Below are 21,091 nucleotides of genomic sequence, written 5' to 3' on the forward strand. Positions count from 1 at the left end.
AGTGTTGTCATAGCAACACAGATTTCTTTTTCTATCGTTATTTGTTTTTAATGTTTTATTTAATTTTTACTACTTAACGGGTGTTAAGCTGTGTGTAAAGCTTAATTTGCAATATTTATATTTTTGTGGACTATAGTGGGGGGGGGGGGGGCAAATATATATTGATTCGTAGTGTGTTCAGCTGTGCAAGTGTGTAAGTGCATTTACCAGCTAAATAAAAACTGACGCATTACCGAACCAAGGCAGTTCTGCCTTGTCAAGAGCGTTGCGGCTGCACAGCGCTGCAAAACACGTTTCCCACGTAACCTTGACAAACATACAATACTAAATATGAGTGCGCTGTAGAACTAAATATGAGTGCGCTGTAGAAAATTAAGGACCAATTATAGAGATAATTAATTACTCTCAGCGTGCCATAAGGCGACAGATCCTCTCTCCCATCTCTCTCGCATGTGCTGCACGCCGCGGAGAGGAGGGAGGGGATGACTTTCTTTTAGCACGGATATTTAGGAAGTCTACCCATGATATATTTGTATTCAGGAAAAATCAATTATCCGTACCGGATTCTCGTGTTGTACGAATATTCGGCTCACCCCTACTTGATTGTATACCTATAAGGGGGATCCTGTGTGACATATTGTTTATGTTTCACGTGACAGGAAACTGTGTGGCAAGAAGCAACGTGTTTTACATGGAGTTCGATCGTTTTGCACATTTGGAGGAGGATAAAGGGAAGCAGATGGTTCATTTTTGTTCTGCCATCAATTGTACAGCCCGTTGGGGGCCGGATAAAAAGTTTTTTTTATCGCATTTCCACCGAAAGGGGCCGCAAAAAATTAAAGAAATGGCTGCAAGCCGGGAGTGTATAACTTGACGATCAAAGCCTGGATTCCGACTGATGCGGACGGGTTTGTGAAGCTCACTTTACCACTTTGGATCTAATATTTTTGCTGTCCCGAAATCAACCAAAATCGCTGTGTTTAAAACAGCTTGTTTTAGGGGTGTGTCACTTTTATGTAACGCCTAGGCCATAACCTTCTCTCTCGAAGGAGCAGTGATTTTGGTCATGGTAGCTATGTGCTAATGTTGTGAATGGAAACGACTGGCCATGGGAGCAGAAGAAAAGAAAAATACAGACATGTCTTTTACACATTTGAGATCTATTTTAATATGTGGAAAAGTGCCATAATGTTTTACCATGAGAAAAAGTAGCATAACGTTACTACAGAGACTATGTTGTAGTGTTAGTTTGTCATTGTTTAGGCAATGGTTATTTTGCACATTTTGCGGTTATTCCTTGCTTTTTGTAAGCAAGCGTTTTTGGTTCATGTTTTTTTTCCTTGCCTTTTGCAAGTGTCCTTGGTTGTGTTAATTTGTAACCAGTTATTCAGGTGGTTAATTTTCGCGCATCATTGTGGAATAAATCTCATTCCTCATTTTGTGGTCTGCGTGTTTTGAGATCCACTCTCACCGTCTACCCCGGTGACATAACACCAAGTAGATGCCTTAAAATCAAATATAAGTGACCGTAACCAATAAAGCTAAGTCATCAACTGATATTGGTACAATATTTACTACATTTTTGATGTACACTGGGAGTCTTAAGAAGCAACCAAACCATGGAGCAAAGCTGTGAGTGTGATTGAGTGTTCTGGTTAGTTGTGAGCATTCATTTAGGGCCATGCCAGTGAGCCTGACAGGTCTCCTCTAGGTGGCTCTCTCTAATAGGTGCTAATTGCATTCCATTCCTTGCTGGTCAGTAGCCAAGAGGAATGTGACTGTTATTACGATAGATCCCTGGAGCCTTGGTCCATCAGCACATTTTTCTGCACTCAGTCATAACACTCCTGCAACGGCAAAGGTATGACAGGGACTAAATAAAGTGGGATATTAGCAGTACTAATAATCTTAAATAAGTAATAACCAGAGACACCACAACATGAGATGCCAGACAAGATTGAAACAGAATGTAGACTAGAATTTAGACCAGCTAGAAACAGGCCCGTGATTTACAGTTTAAAATGAGGACTCATCAGACCACAGCACACTTTTCCACTTTGCGACAGTCAATCTCAGATGAGCTCGGGCCCTGAGAAACTGGTGGCGCTAATTGGGTGTTGATATATGGCTTTCGATTTGCATAGTAGAGTTTTAGCTTGAATTTAGATGTATGGACGAACTGTTAAGTTAAAATGATTTACTTAAATGTTACCGAGACCAAAATATCAATAACCTTTACACAATCACGCCAGTGTTTAATGCAATGCAGCTTAAATTGTGGTGTAGGTAGTGCAACACAATTTTGGTTAATCGAGGCGTAGGCAGACAGATTCTCACACATGGACGCAAGATCGGGGGTACAGGGATGTCTCCAAGTGTACTCACACCACAGTGGCCAACTTTACATCATCATCATAATCAAATGGAGATCTTCTTGCTGTTCCTTTTAAACATGTCGCCTGTCTCGTCTGCTGAATTTGAATGAGAGGATCCACTTCCATTGAATGGCTAAATCTGCTGTTCCCTCTAGAGCTGTCGAAATTAATTGATTAATCGACGATCGATTATCAAATTAATCGACAACTATTTTAATAATAGAGCAATCGTTTGGAGACAGTTTTTTATTTTTTTATTGTCCAAATCCTCTGATTACAGCATATTAACAGTAATTGTTCACTGGTTTCTGCAGTCCTTCAAAAATAATAAACATTGGCAAACATCTGTGTTTTTACTTTGGAAAACAATGACCGAACGGTAATGAAGTACAACAACAACCCCCCCCCCCCCCTTTTTTTAAATCACTATACAAATACGAAGTATGAAATAAACAGCAATCACTGGTTAATTAACATTAATCTGGGGAAAAATGTTTTTGTAATACAGTTTAATGCAAAATTAAAATGAATCTGATTAGTCGATTAATTGATAGAATAGATAAATCGATTCTAAAAAATATTTGATAGTGACAGCACTAGTTCTCTCCCAACATTGAATAACCGTGACCTCCACGAGGACCCTTTTGCCAGAGTTGCTCACATATGTTTGGGAATAACTGATGGTAGAATCACATGTTGATTTTTAAATCACAGCCGTCACTCTATTTATATGTATGGGTATTATTTGATTCAAAACTAATTAAAAAAATTAAGTCAGATAATGTTAAAATTTTTATCAGTTTGATCAAGTCCAACTTGTTCTCCGTGAACTTCAAAAACTGAATATAGTATGTTCATCAGTTCATGAACTCTTGTAACTGTAGTGAAATCTCAAAAGTATTAACTCTGGGGAACTGAATACTATTACATGCCACACTTTACATATTTGTTGTACACAATTAAGTTCTGTTGATGTATCAATTTGTACCGTTTGTGTGTGAGTGTATGTTTTCTTGCACATCATGCACGTCCCCACCCTACACATGAGAATACGTGAGGAAGCTGATGTGTCAGTACCAGCCTCACTCTCTATTCTAGTAAATTTTACACTTTCTTACACAATGGCTCATTCATGCATACAATCTCTCTCTCTCTCTCTCTCTCTCTCTCTCTCGCTCTCTTTCCTAAATATGACCATGGAGCCCATGACGGTAGAGGAAGCAAATTAACTCCTATCCTTCCTGCCGCCTCTCAGCTCATGCACTGCATTTGTTTCCCAGTAATGTTTGCCGCAAAGCAGATGACACATAAGGAAAATGTGAGCGTAGCCACTTTGTTTTAAAAGCAGTTAATTCAAGCATATGAATTGGCTCAAAATGCCACTAACATAAATAAACTGGATGTTTTCGTGTGATTGACGCTATAACCTTTTATCAATATCTATTACAGAAAATGCTACAGCACAGTCACTATAAAGCCGGAGGACTGTCTTTATTTAAGTATACTGCACAGTACATATTATTTAACCTTTAAAATAAATAAACAAACCAAATATCCCTAGCTTCTTTTGAATAGTATATATATAATTGCATGTTAAATGTGTAATTTATGCAATATCCACACAATATATAGTTTTTACTTTTACAAATTGAAAATGTGTTTAAACTGTAAAACATTGCTCCAATGTCAGTATCAGCGTTAACTCTGGAGTAATGTCAGTATCAGTGTTACCTCTCGAGTAATTGAAATTCTTTAAAGCACTAAAAACAAAAAACCTCTTAACTCATTTTTATTTACTATAATGTCTGCTCACGTGCAGCCAAACTTGAGTCACTGGCGGGAAGTTGGACAATGTCGGACTATAAGTAGTTTTACTTTCTGTTTTGCCGGCTTGATGCTTGCTGGAGAATTCTGAAATAATACGTTCATTTTACAAAGTCAAATTCAAATAGCATATTAGTTGTACGTCATTGGCGTATCATCTCAAAGAAAAATACCCTGCTCAAGTAAGCTGGTGGGGTGCCTGGTGGGCCTGCCCCGTTCTGCTGTGTTGGGCTTGGGGCATGGGCCGTGTTGGGGGTCGCTCCTGGCTCCTGGGTTTAGCTCTCTGGCCGGGGTCCCCTGCGGGGCCCGGGGGTTGTGCCGCGGCGTAGGGGGCCTGGGGGGTTGTGCTTGCTCTGTCCTGGCCGGGGTTGACGGCTCCCCTCTTTGGTGGAGGTTTCACCTGGTGGAGGTGTCAGATCCACCACACCAGCATCTACCAAAATTCAAACACAATCTGCTTTTTCCTCTGGTCGTTGAATCGGTGGAGGTTGATGACTGTGGATCTCACTCTGCTTCATCTATCCTTCCTTCCTTTCCTCAGTCTTTCCTTTGGTCTCTTGAGGTCTCCCTAATTTGTTGGAATTTAGATGTTTCTGGGGATGGTGAATTAATTGAACTCTCCAAGTTGTCCATAGGTGTGATTGTGAGTGTGGATGGTTGTTCGTCTCTGTGTGCCCTGCGATTGGGTGGCAACCAGTTCAGGGTGTACCCCGCCTACTGCCCGAAGCCAGCTGTGTTAGGCTCCAGCGCCCCCCGCGACTCTTGTGAGGAAAAGCGGTTAAGAAAATGGATGGATGAATGGGGTTGGTGAAAGATTCTGGTTGGTAACCCGGTGGGTAGTAAGTGATGTCTGGTCGGTGTTGGATTTCACTTTTCTTTCTTTTCTTTGATCCTTCCTTGGGTCTCCTGACAACTTTACGACTCTGGCTGGATTGTGAAGTATTCAGTTTGGGTGAACGGTATGTTTTAATTAATAGGTTTTAGGTGAATTAATGAGCACACACTCACATGCACGCACATATGCACACACAAACCCGCACATGCACATAATTCCGAACATACTCACGCACATACAAAAAAACTGAAAAAGACAGAAAGCAATGATGATGACATGTCGAATCGGTAAGATTACCGAATAAACAATACGAGAGAAAAAAAGGAAGAGTGTCAAAGGCAACACGGCGCTTCACGATTGCGCCGAGTCTGGCAGTATGAAGATCATGCTGCAGTACAGAATGTCCATGGAGCAGGAATGCTAGGGCATGACGCCACTGCTTTCCGCCAGTGTCACTAGCCACACCAACATTTCCACATACTAAAATAGTTCTCAAATGTGTAAAAGACATGTCTGTGACATGCATTCGTCAAAATTGACTTTGGATCTAATATTTTTGCTGTCCCTTAATCAGCCTCTGTTCAAAACAGCCTGTTTTAGGGGCGTGTCACTTTTATGTGGCTGACCAGGCCAAGCCTAGGCCATACCATTCTCCCTCGAACTGGCTGTGATTTTGGATCCGGTAGCCATGCGCTAATGTTGTGAATGGAAACAACTCGGCCATAGCGAGCAGAAGCAGTGTGGTACAACCGTACAATTTTAAGACAGACAGACATGTCTTTTACTTCTTTGAGAAGTATTTTAATATGTGGAAAAGTTTTTAACGTAAGAAAAAGTAGCATAACATTACTACACGTTCTAGCGTTAATTGTTTAGGCAGTGGTTCTACTGAGAGCGTTATTTTGCCGTGAATGTCTCTGATTTGCTGTGAATGCTTGTAGACATTTACAAGCCGTTATAAATAACACAAATGTGCACATTTAGGCCACTGCGAGGTTGCAGCGTGTAAGCCGTCTCGTCGAGACCACTTAGAAGCCGGTTAGCATCACAAAGTCACCAGTCACGGCAAAATAACCACCGCAGATTTTATCTTGGCCAAACAATATGTGACCGCTTCAACCACCGTCTGCTTTATCATATCTGACCTCCACATGGCAAATGTAGCCCACACTTTAGGCACTGTAAATACACCGGTATTATGATAGAAGGTGTGATATCGCACATCTCTAATTAATAGGATATAAAGGAAGGCTAAATCAAAATAAAATGTTAAACTTACATCTTTCACGTTTGCACTCGTGTCACACACTGCTGTCATGTTTGCAAATCCAGCTCTGAACAGGCTTTAATTAACAAAACAGTCCTTTGAGAAATGGGAAACCCTAACCCTAACCGGTACACGTGCTTCAAAAATAAAATTAATCCACTGTCTTCTCAAAGACTCTGACGTAGGAAGCAACCACTTCTTCCTGATCATTGTTTCCCCATTGTTCTCCATGATGGGTATTTGAGCAGGGGAAAAAAAGGAGCAGCCAGCTTCTCGAATTTCTGTGGGTGTGACAAACCTTTACCAGAGGTGGTGCCACTAACCCGAAGGGGCGGGGTCGAGTACACTTCTGTGTCTTGTTGACGTCACCAAGTCACGAAGGTTTAATCTCCCTGTTTGAAGCACACTTTTTAGAAAGGATGAGAAAGCTAAGGACGTCGCTTTTTTTAAAAAAATTTTTTATAGCTGGTTGGATTGTAAACAGGCCGGGGATGCATGTTATTGATAGAAAACCCCACTTAAGTGCATTTTCATACTATGGGACCTTTAGAATATTTGTGGGAGTATTTATTTTCTACATTGGGATGGTTTTCTGATCAATCACTGCACTGGTTGTCTGTTTTTCTTTTTAGTTTTGAATGAGAGGATTTCACATCTCAGCACCTGATGTCTCAGTGGGCGCAGCAGCTTGAGGCACAAGCTCAAGGCCAACGGTACTGTTTTTCAAGTCAAATTCAAGGGAGTCACCTTACTGTTATTGTTGTCATATTAGAGGCCCCTCTGAAAGCTGCTGGGAGGTAGATAAAGGGCTGCACCAACAAACAATGTGTGATCTTTCTTGAACGTGGCTCTTTAGCAGATGTGTTAAGTCAAATAAATAGGAGGGAGAGTACATCAAATCCAGATCTCTGTAAGGGAGCGAACAGCAACAGGTGTTGGAAACAGTTCAAAAGTACTTGACTATACAGTGAAGAATATATAGTAAAGCAATTAATTCATTGCTAATAATTTTCTTCTCAGTACTGTGTTTGTGGTAAACATTCCAAAATAGCCCACATTGCCTCTGTGACAAATTAGCATATCAAAAGAGATAGTATTTATTCACCTGTACATTTCTGATAAACTCAGGCAAAGTGATTAAAAGTGCCTGACTGTACTTTTTGGCAAAACCCCATCAGAGGAGGTCAGTCCAGAGTTAGCATGGCTTTATGTCCGTCTTGGTGTTATTGCCAGTGTGAGTATCGGTATACAGTGGGAGTGGGGCTTGGGAACCAGTGACTAGGTTTGTTCTCTGCCATTGTTCGTCTTCAGGATGTCCTTCAGGAATGTTACGCAGGAGGTCAGAGGAGAAGCTCTGTGTTACTGTCTGGAGGGAAGCCAGGAGGGCCGTGTGTGTGTGTGTGTTGTCATGATTTTTTTATTTTTTTATTTTTTTTCTTCTTTTTTTTCTGGAGAGCTCAGTATTGTTCATTCGGTAATTTTACCGATTTGACATGTCATCATCATTGCTCTCCTTTTTTTTGTATATATTTTTTTTTGGAATGTGGGTGAATATGTGTATGTGCGTGCGTGCGTGCGTGCATTCATTAGTTCCTGGAATTCTCACTTTGTGACGTAGAACTACGAATTGTGGAGGGAAGTCAGAAAGTCAGAATTCTCACTTTAAAGTGAAAATTCTGAGATTAATTTTGACTTTAAAGTGAGAATTCTGAGAGTAAAGTGAGAATTCACACTTTAAATTTAAAATGCTGAGAATAAAGTAAGAATCCTGCCAACCTTTGTTTTTTCTCTTTACTGGCCCTAATCCTCTTCCGTAGAAATGAGATCTCTAATCTGCCACAATAATATGTACCTTGCAAAAGTAACACGTTGCAGTAATTACTCAATATATTTTTGTAATATTATTACAGTTGCTGACTGTCGTAACGTGTTACAATTGCGTGGCCCACAAGAAGAAAAAAACACACAAATCTATTAGAATATTTATAACATGAGCTGCTACTAAAATAAATCATCAGGCATCACACGGAACCTCTTTTATGACAGCATTGCTTTCTTTTGACACGACAGTCAGCTGGACATGGCTGAGAAGTCATAGTTTGTGAGACCATTCACTGTCGCCAAACATGCAAAATACAAGCAAAGTAAAACAAAAACTGAGTTTTTAACTGTGAAAAAGTAAGCGTCATTGTGTTTTTAGATAAGATTTGAACAAATGTACCATCACTTGCAGTATGAAGAATTATGATCATTCTGATTGGCTGTTAGCGAGCAAATCTGTTTGTCGTCTGATCGTGACGTAAGCATTTCAGTACAATTTGACCGTCAGCTCACTTTCTACCACTGACTGAAAAAGACAGCCATGCTGCCTGCTCCTATTTGACAGCCAAGTACCGCACACACTTAGAGCGTGGCTGTGTGAAGCATGGCAGAGGAGTGAGTTTTTTCCAAAGAGAAAGTCATTGTCCATAATATAACTGTTTTGACTTCACGCCAAACGACAAAGATCAGGTGAAAATCATATGCAAAGTGTGCAAGGCAAGGATGAAGATAAGTTACGGCAACACTATGAACTTCCATCATCTGAAACGGCAGCATCTTGCAGAGTACAATGAGAGCCAAGCTAATAAACAGCTCATGCATGCACCTCCAATAGCAGACCGTCACAGAAGCGTTCACCAAACTCACACTGTACGACATTGGATCCGCGCCATGACCTGCCGAGTCGTAAGTTGCCATATTTCGCATGTTTGTAGAGAAATGGTGGGGCAAAAAAATACAAAATGTGTGTTTAAAAAAAAAACAAGCTCTGTAGCATTTGTGAAATGATCAGGCCAAGCGGCGATTTAACTCCTTAATGCCAATTTGCAAAAGTTACCGGTCCATGCCAGAACACAACAACAGGCTAATGTGCGTAGCTTAGCAATAAAAAAAAGACTGTGTTGTATTCAAGGCCCGTTCAGACCATAGGAAACATGGCCCATGACCCACTTACAAGAGTTGTTACAATATTGATCTTTATATATAAAAGGTGCTTTTTACTTTGCTACCATCAACAGTTTGTTTTACCTTTGTGTTTTTTTGTGTGTGTTTATTTTATGTATTTTTTTATTTTTTACATGACTTCATACCAACCTAGTTGTGTGTACTTTAAAACATTCACTATTTTGAATGCACTACTTGAAAACAGAACTGTGACTGTTATTGTTTTGCACAGATATTTTGCACAGGTATTTTGCTGCTTTTTAATTTGGCGGTAAAATAATTTAAAAATCGTGATATAAAATTTTTGCAAGATCGCCCACCCCTACGTCACGCTAAAGAAACTACCATACGCTACATTAAATAATTAAGCTATGTTCACACTGTAGTACATGCTGCCCAATTCAGATTTTTTATTATTATTAGGTTTTTTTTATGTGCCCAAAGCACAACGTTGAGTGATGTACAACCAAAACATGACATCACTTGACATTGATTTGCGGAAGTACATATGGTCCCGACTTCCGCGTGGTGTCGGGGATCACCTTATCACATGGATTTATATGTAAGTAAGTCCGTGCCTTATCAATCTCATATTGCCAGAGTAGGGAGGCAGGAGGAGGTAGAAATGGTTTGGGGAAATGAGGCGACGTATGGGGAATTGGAGAATTCTACTTATGCTGACATCACGTCATTGCAGTGCATAATAAATGAAGCGCCTGCGGGGCTGAATTTCTATTATTGTCACAAATGTCAACTTAATACCATCCATCCATCCATTTTCTTGGCCGCTTTTCCTCACAAGGGTCGCGGGGGTGCTGGAGCCTATCCCAGCTGGCTTCGGGCAGGAGGCGGGGTACACCCTGAACTGGTTGCCAGCCAATCGCAGGGCACACAGAGACGAACAACCACACCTAGGGACAATTTGGAGTGTTCAATTAACCTGCCATGCATGTCTTTGGAATGTGGGAGGAAACCGGAGTATCCGGTGAAAACCCACGCAAGCACGGGGAGAACATGCAAACTCCACCCAGGTAGGCCGAAGCCCGGACTCGATCTCACGTCCTCTGCACTGGGAGGCGGACGTGCTAACCAGTCAGCCACCGTGCTTCCCTCAACTTAATACTTCATGTTTTAATTTATTTAACTATTTGTTAGACCAATGATCAAGTTTTCTTTAATACATAAAACAAAAATTCATTGTGTTACTGTTAAGAGGAACATGGCATTTGGCAATATAAGCTCATCTTTCCCTTTTGTGTAAATTAATTAGAATATGTTGGTAATTTCATTAATGGTGTACAGCCTGGGATAATTTTTTTACTGGACCATATATCAGTTCAAATATCTGAAAAATACATCTTCATTACAAATATGAATCAAAGGCAGCGATCTCCCATCATAGAGTGAAAATATTTCATACGTTATATATATAGTTAAAGGTCCTCTTTTCAAGTTAACTTTACCAGTTATTTTGCATTTTCTTTTTAAAATCTCAAAATCATGATTCAATAAATTAAGCCCCGATTAAATTTAAAAAAAAAAGAGTAACTTAAAAGTAACTTAATTTGAGTAACTCATTACTTTACACAGACTGTAAAATAAATAAACTTATTACTTTGAAATACAAGTAACTAGTAATATGAAATATATTACATTTTGGAAGTAACTTGCCCAACAATGCTTAGTATGATGCAGTACAGTCCTACACCACACAAAAGTACAACCATAAAAAAAAAAAAATATTGCTATATTTTGTATTACCATATTTGGCAAGGAGGAATTTTTCACAATTCTCTCATTGGATTTTAAATATACTCTACTGGTTAATTTGAATGTACCTCATAAAGGAAACTTGGCTTTGTTTGAACACATCCAAAAAGCTTCTTTAGATCTTCTGACTGGTCTTTAATGCCATTTGGGTGGTTTTATAACTTAAAGAGTGACTGAGGTCACGTAAGCCAATCGTCATGTGAGTCGTTAGGGTCATATGAGTCAAGGTGTGGTAGAGTGTTAAGATATCCATTGAGAGAAGACATTGTAAGAGTTTGAATGGTGGTGTCAGAGATCACCACCTATGTTAAGTAAAAGTCCGTTCATTTTAACGTACATGACCTGTGTTATTTCTCCCCTCCAACGACCTAGAGAAGGTAGTTCAGCGTCATCTTCTGTCAAAATTAACATACCGTATTCCTATTGTGTTTGCAGTTTTCACTATTGTCCTTGTTACAGCATAGCCAATTGCAGTTTACACTATAAATCAGTGTGATGAGCTTTATACTAGTGAGGCACTACTCTAGAGCCTGATATTAAAATATGAACCGAAAATAGAAGATTTAGAACCTGTCCACACGAAATCCGTTTCAATATATTCGCACAAGTTTCTTACCATTTAGGCAGTTCCTCCACATGGCGGCGAAGTTTCGAAGCTTGAAATAGATCACTAGATCACACAAACCGGGCTCCAGAGTGGAAAGATTTCAAAACGCGCCCCGTACGTTCCAATGTGGACAGCATATGGGTGGATAGCCGTGTCGTCGTCATTTTGCGCAACCTCCCTAGCTTGTTTATGCTTTTACAGCTAAATAATTTGCGTGAAGGTGTTGTACTTGAATCACCCGGCATTGTGTTCGTCTCACTGATCTGTATTAATACTGTATAGCCGATAGCCCATACACACTCGTGCAAGCCGTTGAAGCGACAGTGCAACCATCTTACTTGTCCTATCTTGCGAGCAGACTAAGGTATAAACTACTTTGAAGACCCCCTTTTCTCTTATTTGTCGGTTCCTAGACCCCAATAATAGATTTGGCACTCATCTTTTGTTGAATGGGAAACCGCAAGATATACGTCACCACACTTAATTAATATTCAAGCGAGGGGGTCAAACTCGGCCGGCCAGTCATGCTACACTCTAAAAATGGATTGGTTAAAAAAAAAACACCAATCTAGTTGGTTATGCGCATATTGGCTTGATCAACCAATAGATTGGTCAGACATTGACCATTCTGGGTTAACAATTGGTATGGTTACGGGCATACCAATTTTATTGGTTAGCCAAACAACCAATGAAATTGGTTACAATAGAAAGTAAATCACTTGGAAATATAGTTATCGTATCAATTTATTGTCTTCTAAATTTATTTATTAATTATAATAAGTGATTACAATATATGATATGATATAAATATAGTGTTTAAAAATGGAAATGTGTGTCTAGATAGATTGCTAGGCATCACCAGCTCAGTGGACTATAGTGGTAGAGAGTCTGTCCTGAGACTGGGTGTTTGTGGGTACAATCCCTGGCCGGGTCATTACAGAGATTATAAAAATGGGACCTATTTGCCTTCCTGCTTGGCACTCAGCATTATGGGTTGGAATTGGGGGGTTAGATCACCAAATGATTCCCAAGCGCGCGTGGCCCCTGCGGGATCACTGCTCCCTCAGGGGATGGGTCAACAATCAGTGGTACTCTTTTTGCCTCATACACAGATTAACCAACATCTTGGTCAGAATGACTAATTTGTATGAGTTGACCCAATCACCAATATACAGGGTGTCCATAAAGTCTCTTTACCATTTCAAAAATTTATTAAAAATGCAATTGATTAGGTATATATTATTTAGATTTGTTCTGTTGTATTCAGCGTTTATTAAAGTTTTTTTTTACCTCTTTTAATACACTTCTACATGGGCACCATTAGTTGCACGAAGACGGTACTCGATTTCTTGCCATGTTCGCTGTAACATAGCCTCATCAATTGTGGCAATGGCATCAGTAATCCTTTGCTTAAGGTCAGTAATGATAAACACTGTGTGTTTTTTTAAACACTGAATACAATAGAACAAATCGGAATAAAATATCTAATCAATTGCATTTTTAATAAATTTTTTAAATGGTAAAGAGACTTTATGGACACCCTGTATATTGTTTGAAAACAACTACCATTCTAGAGTGGTTGTTTTAACCAAAGGATATGTTCGACACATAACTAACAGCTAGATTGGTTAAATGTAACCCTTTTTTTTGTAAATTTGACCAATCCGTTTTTAGGGTGTAGACGCATGTAAACAGTCTACTGGCGAGATGTCTATTGCGCTAAAGCTAATTCTATCCGAGAATGATATCCCTGATGCCAAATTCACTGGTATAGACGCCAAAGAACATACAAATGTTCAATTAAGGCTGAAAAAGACGGGGAAAAGAGCCGACCTGAACCAGAGGCAAAGTTTTTTTTCTTCTCCCCCTCAAAACATCGTCCAATGCAACTAACACTGACATTCTCCAGTTTCAACAACCTATCCTTCCTTTAGTACCATATGCCCTGTGTGTCATATCTGGCTGTCTTACATCTTTGACAGTTGTTGGGGGTATTTTTTTTTTTGCTTTTTTGTGTATTTAGCGATTGCAATTCTGCTCTGAAATTCTTGGGCACAACCAACAAAACTCGCTATACCTCAATTCTTTCAATTATTATATCCTTCCCGCATATAAACCTGTTTCCTTAATTGAGAACAGACCCTACAGATACAGTTTTATACATGTCACAGCTCCACAAAAGGCAAAAAAATAAAATCAGGCGGTAAGCAAGACCGAACAACAGTGGCAAAGCCATTTTAGCATTTTTCCTCGTTATTCATTATTGTCGTCCGCCCGTCGAGGTAGTCGGTGGCCGGCAAGAGCAGGATTGTCATTGCAGGAGCACGCATGCATAGCCCCCAACAAAATGTACAAATGAAGGTGAAAGACTCACTTTGCTAGTATTAAACAGCTCTTTTAGACATCTGCACAAATTGATCCACATTCACATTTATCCCTCTGAAGTTTTGGCTTTGGAAAATGAATAAATACATCCTTTATAATTGGACGGTCGTAGTGTTTGGAGTCGTTTCTGCAAGTTCCATAACAGCTGTGTTTACTCTGCATGTTTTTTCCCCCGGAGATAAACGAGAACAAAACAAGCACTACCATAGGACGTCAACGAGTCGGCTTCTGTTTGACCTCCTTCCAGTTCAAGCTGCTGAAGTCACTTGACCTTGCGGTCTAAAAATAGCATTCGTTCGGTACCCCACTACAGTTATAATTCTTTAATAAAAAAATGTACAAGTTTCCTGCTGTAAACATCATTAATCATATAATTTATACATGTATTTAAGGCAAGTTGTAAATTTGTCTGAAGTCCTCTTGTTTATGTTTAACAAATTTAAAAACATCATAAATCATGCTGTTTCTACCAAGCAATGTCTCAAATGTTCTCTAATTCCAATACTGTAAATGTATAGGATTGTATGCCGAGAAACAGTTCTTGGGAGGAGTAATATGGCTGCCTGGCGGCTTCAAAAGTATTGGCCTATCGGCTATTCAGATCAGTGGTTCGTTTTCTTCGCTGATTCTTCTTCTACGCTTTCCGTTAACTCCCTGTGGCTGCGCTACAGCGCCACTCCAGACTTGGCATATACATTACAGCCGTCCACATCAGCCACGACGCCTAGACAGGCTCAAACCCCAGAACCCCCCAGATCTTACACACCGCTACAATTTAATTGACCAAGCTTTTGTGACATCACCCTTGAGTCCCTTGATGTACCCAAGGACGTTAAGGCTGTAGAGGGCAGACAGAGTGCAACCCACCGCACCACTCCCCTTTCATTGAACATCATGAAATCATCCAGCTATTCATCATTCCTTTGCCCCTGTCTTTGGTTATACTAGGTCCTAGCCTTGGCTGAAAGCTCATAATCCACACATCGATTGGTCGTTGGGCAAGGTCCTGGGTTGGAGCACTACAGTAAGTGTCCACAAGCTAGCATTGCTTCAGAACACCCCTCTCCTTCTCCTGAGCCCCCAGACATTACCTCTGTGCCCTTGGAATATCATGACCTGGCAACCGTTTTTAGTAAAGAGCAAGCGCTCACCTGGGCTTTGCTAACTTCTACCGCCGTTTCATCCGTGACTACAGTAAGGTGGCAGTGCCCTTGACTCGTCTCACCTCCACAAAGACCCATTTCAGTTTGACCCCAGTTGCAGATTTACATTTACCAAACTGAAGACTCTTTTCACAAATGCACCCGTTTTCAAATACCCTGACCCGTCTCTCCCGTTTGTGGTGGAGGTTCGTTGGGGTAGGGGTTGTGTTACGGCCTGTAGCCGGTAGTGGCATGTATGTGTGTACGCAGGTTTGATGTCCAGAGGAGCATTCCAGCCATGGCAACAGAGCGGGAAAGCCCTTGGCTGGTGGGCACGCCCATCCGATGAAAGAATACTTGCGTCACAGATCCTCTCCACTTCCTAGTCTCCGCCCACCATCTTCCACCTGCCTCTTCACCAGCTGCTGATAATCTCGTCATTAGTCTCTATTTAAAAGTAGTTGAAGCCCTTCATTCAGCGGGGATCAGACATTCGTGCTACACCGCGTATTGTGTGCTATTCGCTTTTGTCCAGTCTAATCCCCCTTTTAGTTACGGCTAATAGTTGTGAGTCAAGTAAGTGTGGGTAAGGAGTAGTTTTAGTATAGTTTTGCAACCCTAACCCTGCATCCAACACATCGTTTCCTCTGTCTGTATTAGATCAGCTAGGTTTAGAGTGGCACCCTTGGTTGTATTTATGTTTTTAGGTTGAGTTAGTGCAGTTAGTTACTGTTTTTCTTTGTTGATACAAGCGCCTTTTTATGTTCGTCACGCCTCAGCTTTAGTTTAGAGGGTTACGGGGATCTTTAGTTCAGCTTGTACTTTCTGTTTTGATAGTTTTTTCTTTTAGGGTGTCACTAGCTGCCCTGCTTGTACTTGTATCCATTCTCAAACCAACCCTCATCTTCTCACCATTTAATTTTCATCTGTTGCTACTGTCCGTACGTGTATGCCGAGCCTGGGCGGTAACAAGTTGGGGCTCGTCTGTGAGCTGAATAATTTGCCCTGGAGCCAAATTCAAGTTTTGTGTTTAAATTAGCGGTGTTGTAACGTGGATTCCATTAGTAGAACTTGGAACTATGTTTGATTTGGATGCGTTCATTGCCAGTCCTTCATTTGTGGTGCTTGATTCGTGCCGCAAGGAGGACCTTTTTGCCGTCGCGGAGCCTTTTCGAATCCCGGTTGCGAGGCAACTTTTGAAAGATGAGTTTCGAGCTCAAGTGGCTGGTGGAATTGGGGGTGATCAGGGCAGCTCCCCCGTTGGCGGAAGCTGCGGAGACTGTAGCTGTCCCTGTTACTCTCCCACCCGCTGTCCCTCCTGTGTTGAGCGCTCCGATGTTGGGAAGCCAGGGGGGTGTTGATGAGGGGGAAGCGGGGGCACAGGGGGTAGAGCCCAAGGGCGAGTGGCGTCCTAAAACCACAAAGCCTTCCCTGGTTCGAAGCCCTGCCACCCTTTCACTCCCCTGGGTCCCGGGAAGGAGCCGGCTGCAGATTCGGCTCGCTCGCCTAAAACCGGAGTCTGAGGAAAGAGCGCAGCAGGCTGAGCGCAACCTCCGTTTGTATCCATTCTCAAACCAACCCTCATTTTTGTAAATAAACCTAACTTATTATCTCACCATTTAATTTTCGTAGGTTGTTACTGTCTGTACGTGTACGCCGAGCCTGAGCGGTAACAGGCCGTCTTATCCCAACGAGATGTCACGTTTCGGTTTTGTATGTGTTAGGGTTTTGTTTATTTTAGTGTGTTTGTTGTGTCTTTCTGTGATTGGTGTTTGTCTTGTGTTTTTGAGTGTTTCTCGTCTTGTTATGTCTGATTACGTCCACCTGTGTGTCTCATTAGTGTTGGTGTATTTAGTCTGTTGTGTTTGTCCAGTCAGTGTGGGATCATTGTCTACGTCAGGTGTCGAAGTCTTGTGTGGGAGTCTGTGTTTCCAATCACGTCAAGCGATGTTGTCTACGTATTAGTCTAGTTCTCTACGTCTCAGTCTCAGTCGTCCTCTTCACAGTCTAGTCGTCCTCATCACAGTTAAGTTCTCCACGTTCCTGCTAAGTTCTGCACGTTCCTGCTAAGTTCTCCACGTCCAGCCAAGCTTCTCAAGTTCTGCCAAGTCAAGCCAGTCTAGTCATGGCAACCAACCTCCTTTCGCTCAGTCCCGTCATGGCAACCAGCCTCCTCTCGCTCAGTCCCGTCGCGGCAACCAGCCTCCTCTGGCCCAGCCCCGCCGCGGCAGCCAGCCTCCTCTGGCCCAGCCCCGCCGCGGCAGCCAGCCTCCTCTGGCCCAGTCCCGCCGCGGCAGCCAGCCTCCTCTGGCCCAGTCCCGCCGCGGCAGCCAGCCTCCTCTGGCCCAGTCCCGCCGCGGCAACCAGCCTCCTCTGGCCCAGTCCCGTCGCGGCAACCAGCCTGCCCTTGTCTCCTCCAGTCGCGTCTTCCCCAGTCCTCGTCCTCTCACCCGTCCCCTCTTGTTCCAATACAGTTTCTCCTTTTGTTCACAATTCCTGTCTCCCTGATGTGTCTCCTCGCCTTTGGGTCCATCCTCTCGTACGCGCACCATTTCATGACACGAGATCCCGTAACCCAAAAGCTACACCTTTGTGATTTTTTTCTCCGGTTGTTTTGTCCCGGCTCAGAGGAATTACGACGTGGGAAATCTGGAGTTGCTAGCTGTGATCCTAGCACTTGAGGAATGGAGGCACTGGATGGAGGGCTCGCAACTCCCCTTTCTCATTTGGACTGACCACAAAAAACTCTCCTATATCCAATCAGCTCGTTGATGGTGGGCGTCGACTTAAGCCCGCTGGTCTTTTTGCCTCAGTAGGTTAAATTTCTCCTTATCCTACGCTCGCCGGAATGCCAAGCCCGATGCTCTCTCCAGAGTTCACTTGCCTCCCTCTGAGACACAGGACCCTGAACTTATCCTCCCTCCCACATGTGTTGTAAGTGCTGCAACCAGAGAAATTGAATCAGTTGTCAGAGATGCTCAAAAAGATGACCCAGGTCCAGGAAACGGTCCCCTCAACCGTTTGTTTGTTCCCACTGCTTCTCGTTCCCAAGTCCTACGATGGGGGCACTCCTCCAAGCTCACTTGCTACTCTGGTGTTCACAAGACCCTCCATATCCTCCGTCAGCGGTTCTGGTGGAGACTTTGTGGAGGCTTATTCTGTTTGTGCCCGAGGGAAGGCCTCGCATCTGCCACCTGCTGGTCTGCTACGACTCCTTCCCATCCCCACCCACCCATGGTGTCACATTGCTGTGGATTTTGTTTCTAGACTGCCCCCATCCAAAGGTGATTCAGTGATTCTAACCATTGTTGATCGCTTTTCCACGTTTGTCCACTATGTACCCCTTTCCAAGTTGCCTTCAGCTCTTGAAACCACTAACCTTTTCGTTAACTATGTTTTAAAGCTTCACGGGATCCCAGTGGATATAGTTTCAGATCGTGGACTCCAGTTCTCCTCTCTTGTTTGGAGGGAGTTTTGCAAGGCAGTTCGCGCAGCGCCCAGCTTATCTTCGGGGTACCACCCACAGACCAACGGTCAAACAGAACGAGCTAACCAGGATTTGGAGGCAGCCTTACGCTGTGTCGCACACCAGTTCTTGTGTCTTGGAGCTCCTTCCTCCCGTGGACTGAATATGCTCACAATTCCCTCACCTGCTATGTGACAGGTATGTCGCCTTTTATGGCGTGTAATGGTTTCCAACCTCCTCTGTTCCCTGACCAAGAGAGGGAGGTAGCGGCCCCTGCTGTGAAGGATCATCTCCACAGGATCCGGGAGGTCTGCAAGACCATCAAGGGTGCCCTCACTCGTTCCGCAGAGAGGAACAAGCGGCTGGCCGACCTGCACCCGAGGACCGTCCTAGACAGAAAGTGTGGCTGTCGTCGCGGGACCTCCCTCTCCAGATGGAGTCTCGTAAGCTTGCCCCCCGATTTGTGGGGCCGCTTTAATCTCCTGGCTTCAATGAACGTCCACCCCACCTTCCATGTGTCGCTCCTCCGCCATCCCCCTAGCCTCATTGATGGCCACCCGGCCTTCACGATCTCTAGGATACTGGACATCAGGCCCTGGGGTTGTGGGTTCTAGTATCTAGTGGACTGGGAGGGTTATGGCCCTGATGAGCGTTCATGCTCGCAGCCTCATCTTGGACTTCTACGCTGCTGACCTGGCAGGCCTGGGCGGACACCTAGTGGCGTCCGTTGAGGTGAGGGTACTGTGGTGGTTGCGCACTGGCCCTTCGCCTATGCTTTTATTTTTGTAACCACATTTCCTGTGGCCTTGGTTGTGAAGACTTTACCTTTTCAGGTTATCAGGGTGGTTCCGGGAGTGCACTTGATCAGCAATCAACGCCTGGCTATAAGACGTCTGCTGATCTGCAAGCGGGTGCCAGATGATTCAGACTATTGAAGTGGTAGTTAGGCCTGTTTTTGTAGTAGTTTATCCTACCGTGACCTTTTTGTATCATCTCCTTTTGTTCTTTCCTCGCCAGTACCTTCCTGCCCAGCCTCGCTCGACACTCCCTCAAGATGGACTGCTTTTCTCCCTCCACCTCTGGCCCCATTGGACTCATCTCTCGATGCTTCATCTGTTCCTTGCCAAGTTGGCCATCCACTTGCTCCCAACCACTAGCCCACACCTCGGTCATCCTGCACACCACCTCAATAAACACACCTCAAACCTCCTGATGCCTCTCCTTTTCGGTTTTGGGTCTCCTGCCATCATTTCCTCGTGTGAACCGAAACATATTTAGTGAACAATGAACACAAATAGTGAACAACTGTCTGATTAGACTTCAGTATTGTTTTGGGCTGAATCTTAAACAATTTGTCCCCATTCTTGTGTAAATCAAGTACCAGCCTCAGTGGTGTAGTCCTGGGTATACGCGTATACCCACTTCTTTTTCAGTCAGTTTTGCATCTACAAACTTCTTGAATCCTCCTGGTTGTGCAGTTTTTGCGCATCATTCAGCCATGACCATTAATCTGCATATATTACTGGATCGGCTCTGCTATCGGCTATCCAGTAATCTATAGATCAGTGGCCATGACCCACTCTCCGCTGCCTCTAACTGGCTGGCCTGCACTCACTGTCTTATTGGTTATTTATAGGCATGAGGACTGATGCGCCAATTAAAATGAATAGGGCGGGTCATGCCGAGGACTTTATTAACGAGTGGGTGCCAATGCCACTCCAGTTTATTGACAGGTCGGTCTGTCTCCTGCACGATGATCGTAATGTGAGCGAGGCAGAAATAATATTATCACTGTACAAAGGAGGATTTTGCCCATGTAGTTAAACTGTGCGTTTCGGTTAGGCTAATGTTATGAAATGTAACGTTAACCTAAGGTTAGCAACTTGGCCCTAAACTACATAGATGAGGATCATGTAGTGCAGTGGTACTCAATCTTTTTTCAGTGATGCGAAATATTTTTTTCAGCCTAGTACCTCCAACCAGCGCAAAGCATTTTGGATGAACAAAACAAACCAAAATAGTGCCGTGCCATCATGTGTCTGGTTTTAATTTGGGAACTGGTTTTGGCTTTGACCACAGTCCCACTATGTATCGGTAAAAAATGTTTTTTTAAAAAGCAAAGAAGTAATTATCTTAATGGTAAATAAATAATTGTGCAATAATTATCAACATAATGTGTCCTTCTTTGGGATCATGGTACAGGTTGTTTTTCAAAACAAATAATTCAGTTAACTTTAAATAAAAGTATATATTTTACAATCCCACGCACCCACAGGAACCACTGATGTAGGGAACCCGCGCAATTGTTTCAGTAATTGTATAATTAACTAAAAAACTGTTGTGACAGATTGCAATGTTATATGAATGAAACTGTAATAAATGCCAGGACCAGATTATCTCAGTGTCTATGAAGCCCCCCCCCCCCTTAATTTTAG

The 21,091-nt window shown here is 42.7% G+C and overlaps 1 protein-coding gene across 1 annotated transcript; it reads left to right on the forward strand.

The window, feature by feature from the left end:
- Positions 1–18,411: 18,411 nt before the first annotated feature.
- Positions 18,412–19,865, forward strand: LOC144039673 (uncharacterized). The gene is made up of 4 exons (XM_077553261.1): positions 18,412–18,474; positions 18,594–19,388; positions 19,490–19,595; positions 19,674–19,865. The coding sequence occupies exon 2, from the start codon at positions 18,857–18,859 to the stop codon at positions 19,268–19,270; it is 414 nt and encodes a 137-aa protein (XP_077409387.1). The 5' UTR covers positions 18,412–18,474; positions 18,594–18,856; the 3' UTR covers positions 19,271–19,388; positions 19,490–19,595; positions 19,674–19,865.
- Positions 19,866–21,091: the final 1,226 nt, after the last annotated feature.

Source organism: Vanacampus margaritifer, chromosome 19 (assembly GCF_051991255.1).
Source record: "Vanacampus margaritifer isolate UIUO_Vmar chromosome 19, RoL_Vmar_1.0, whole genome shotgun sequence".
Taxonomy (NCBI): Eukaryota; Metazoa; Chordata; class Actinopteri; order Syngnathiformes; family Syngnathidae; genus Vanacampus; species Vanacampus margaritifer.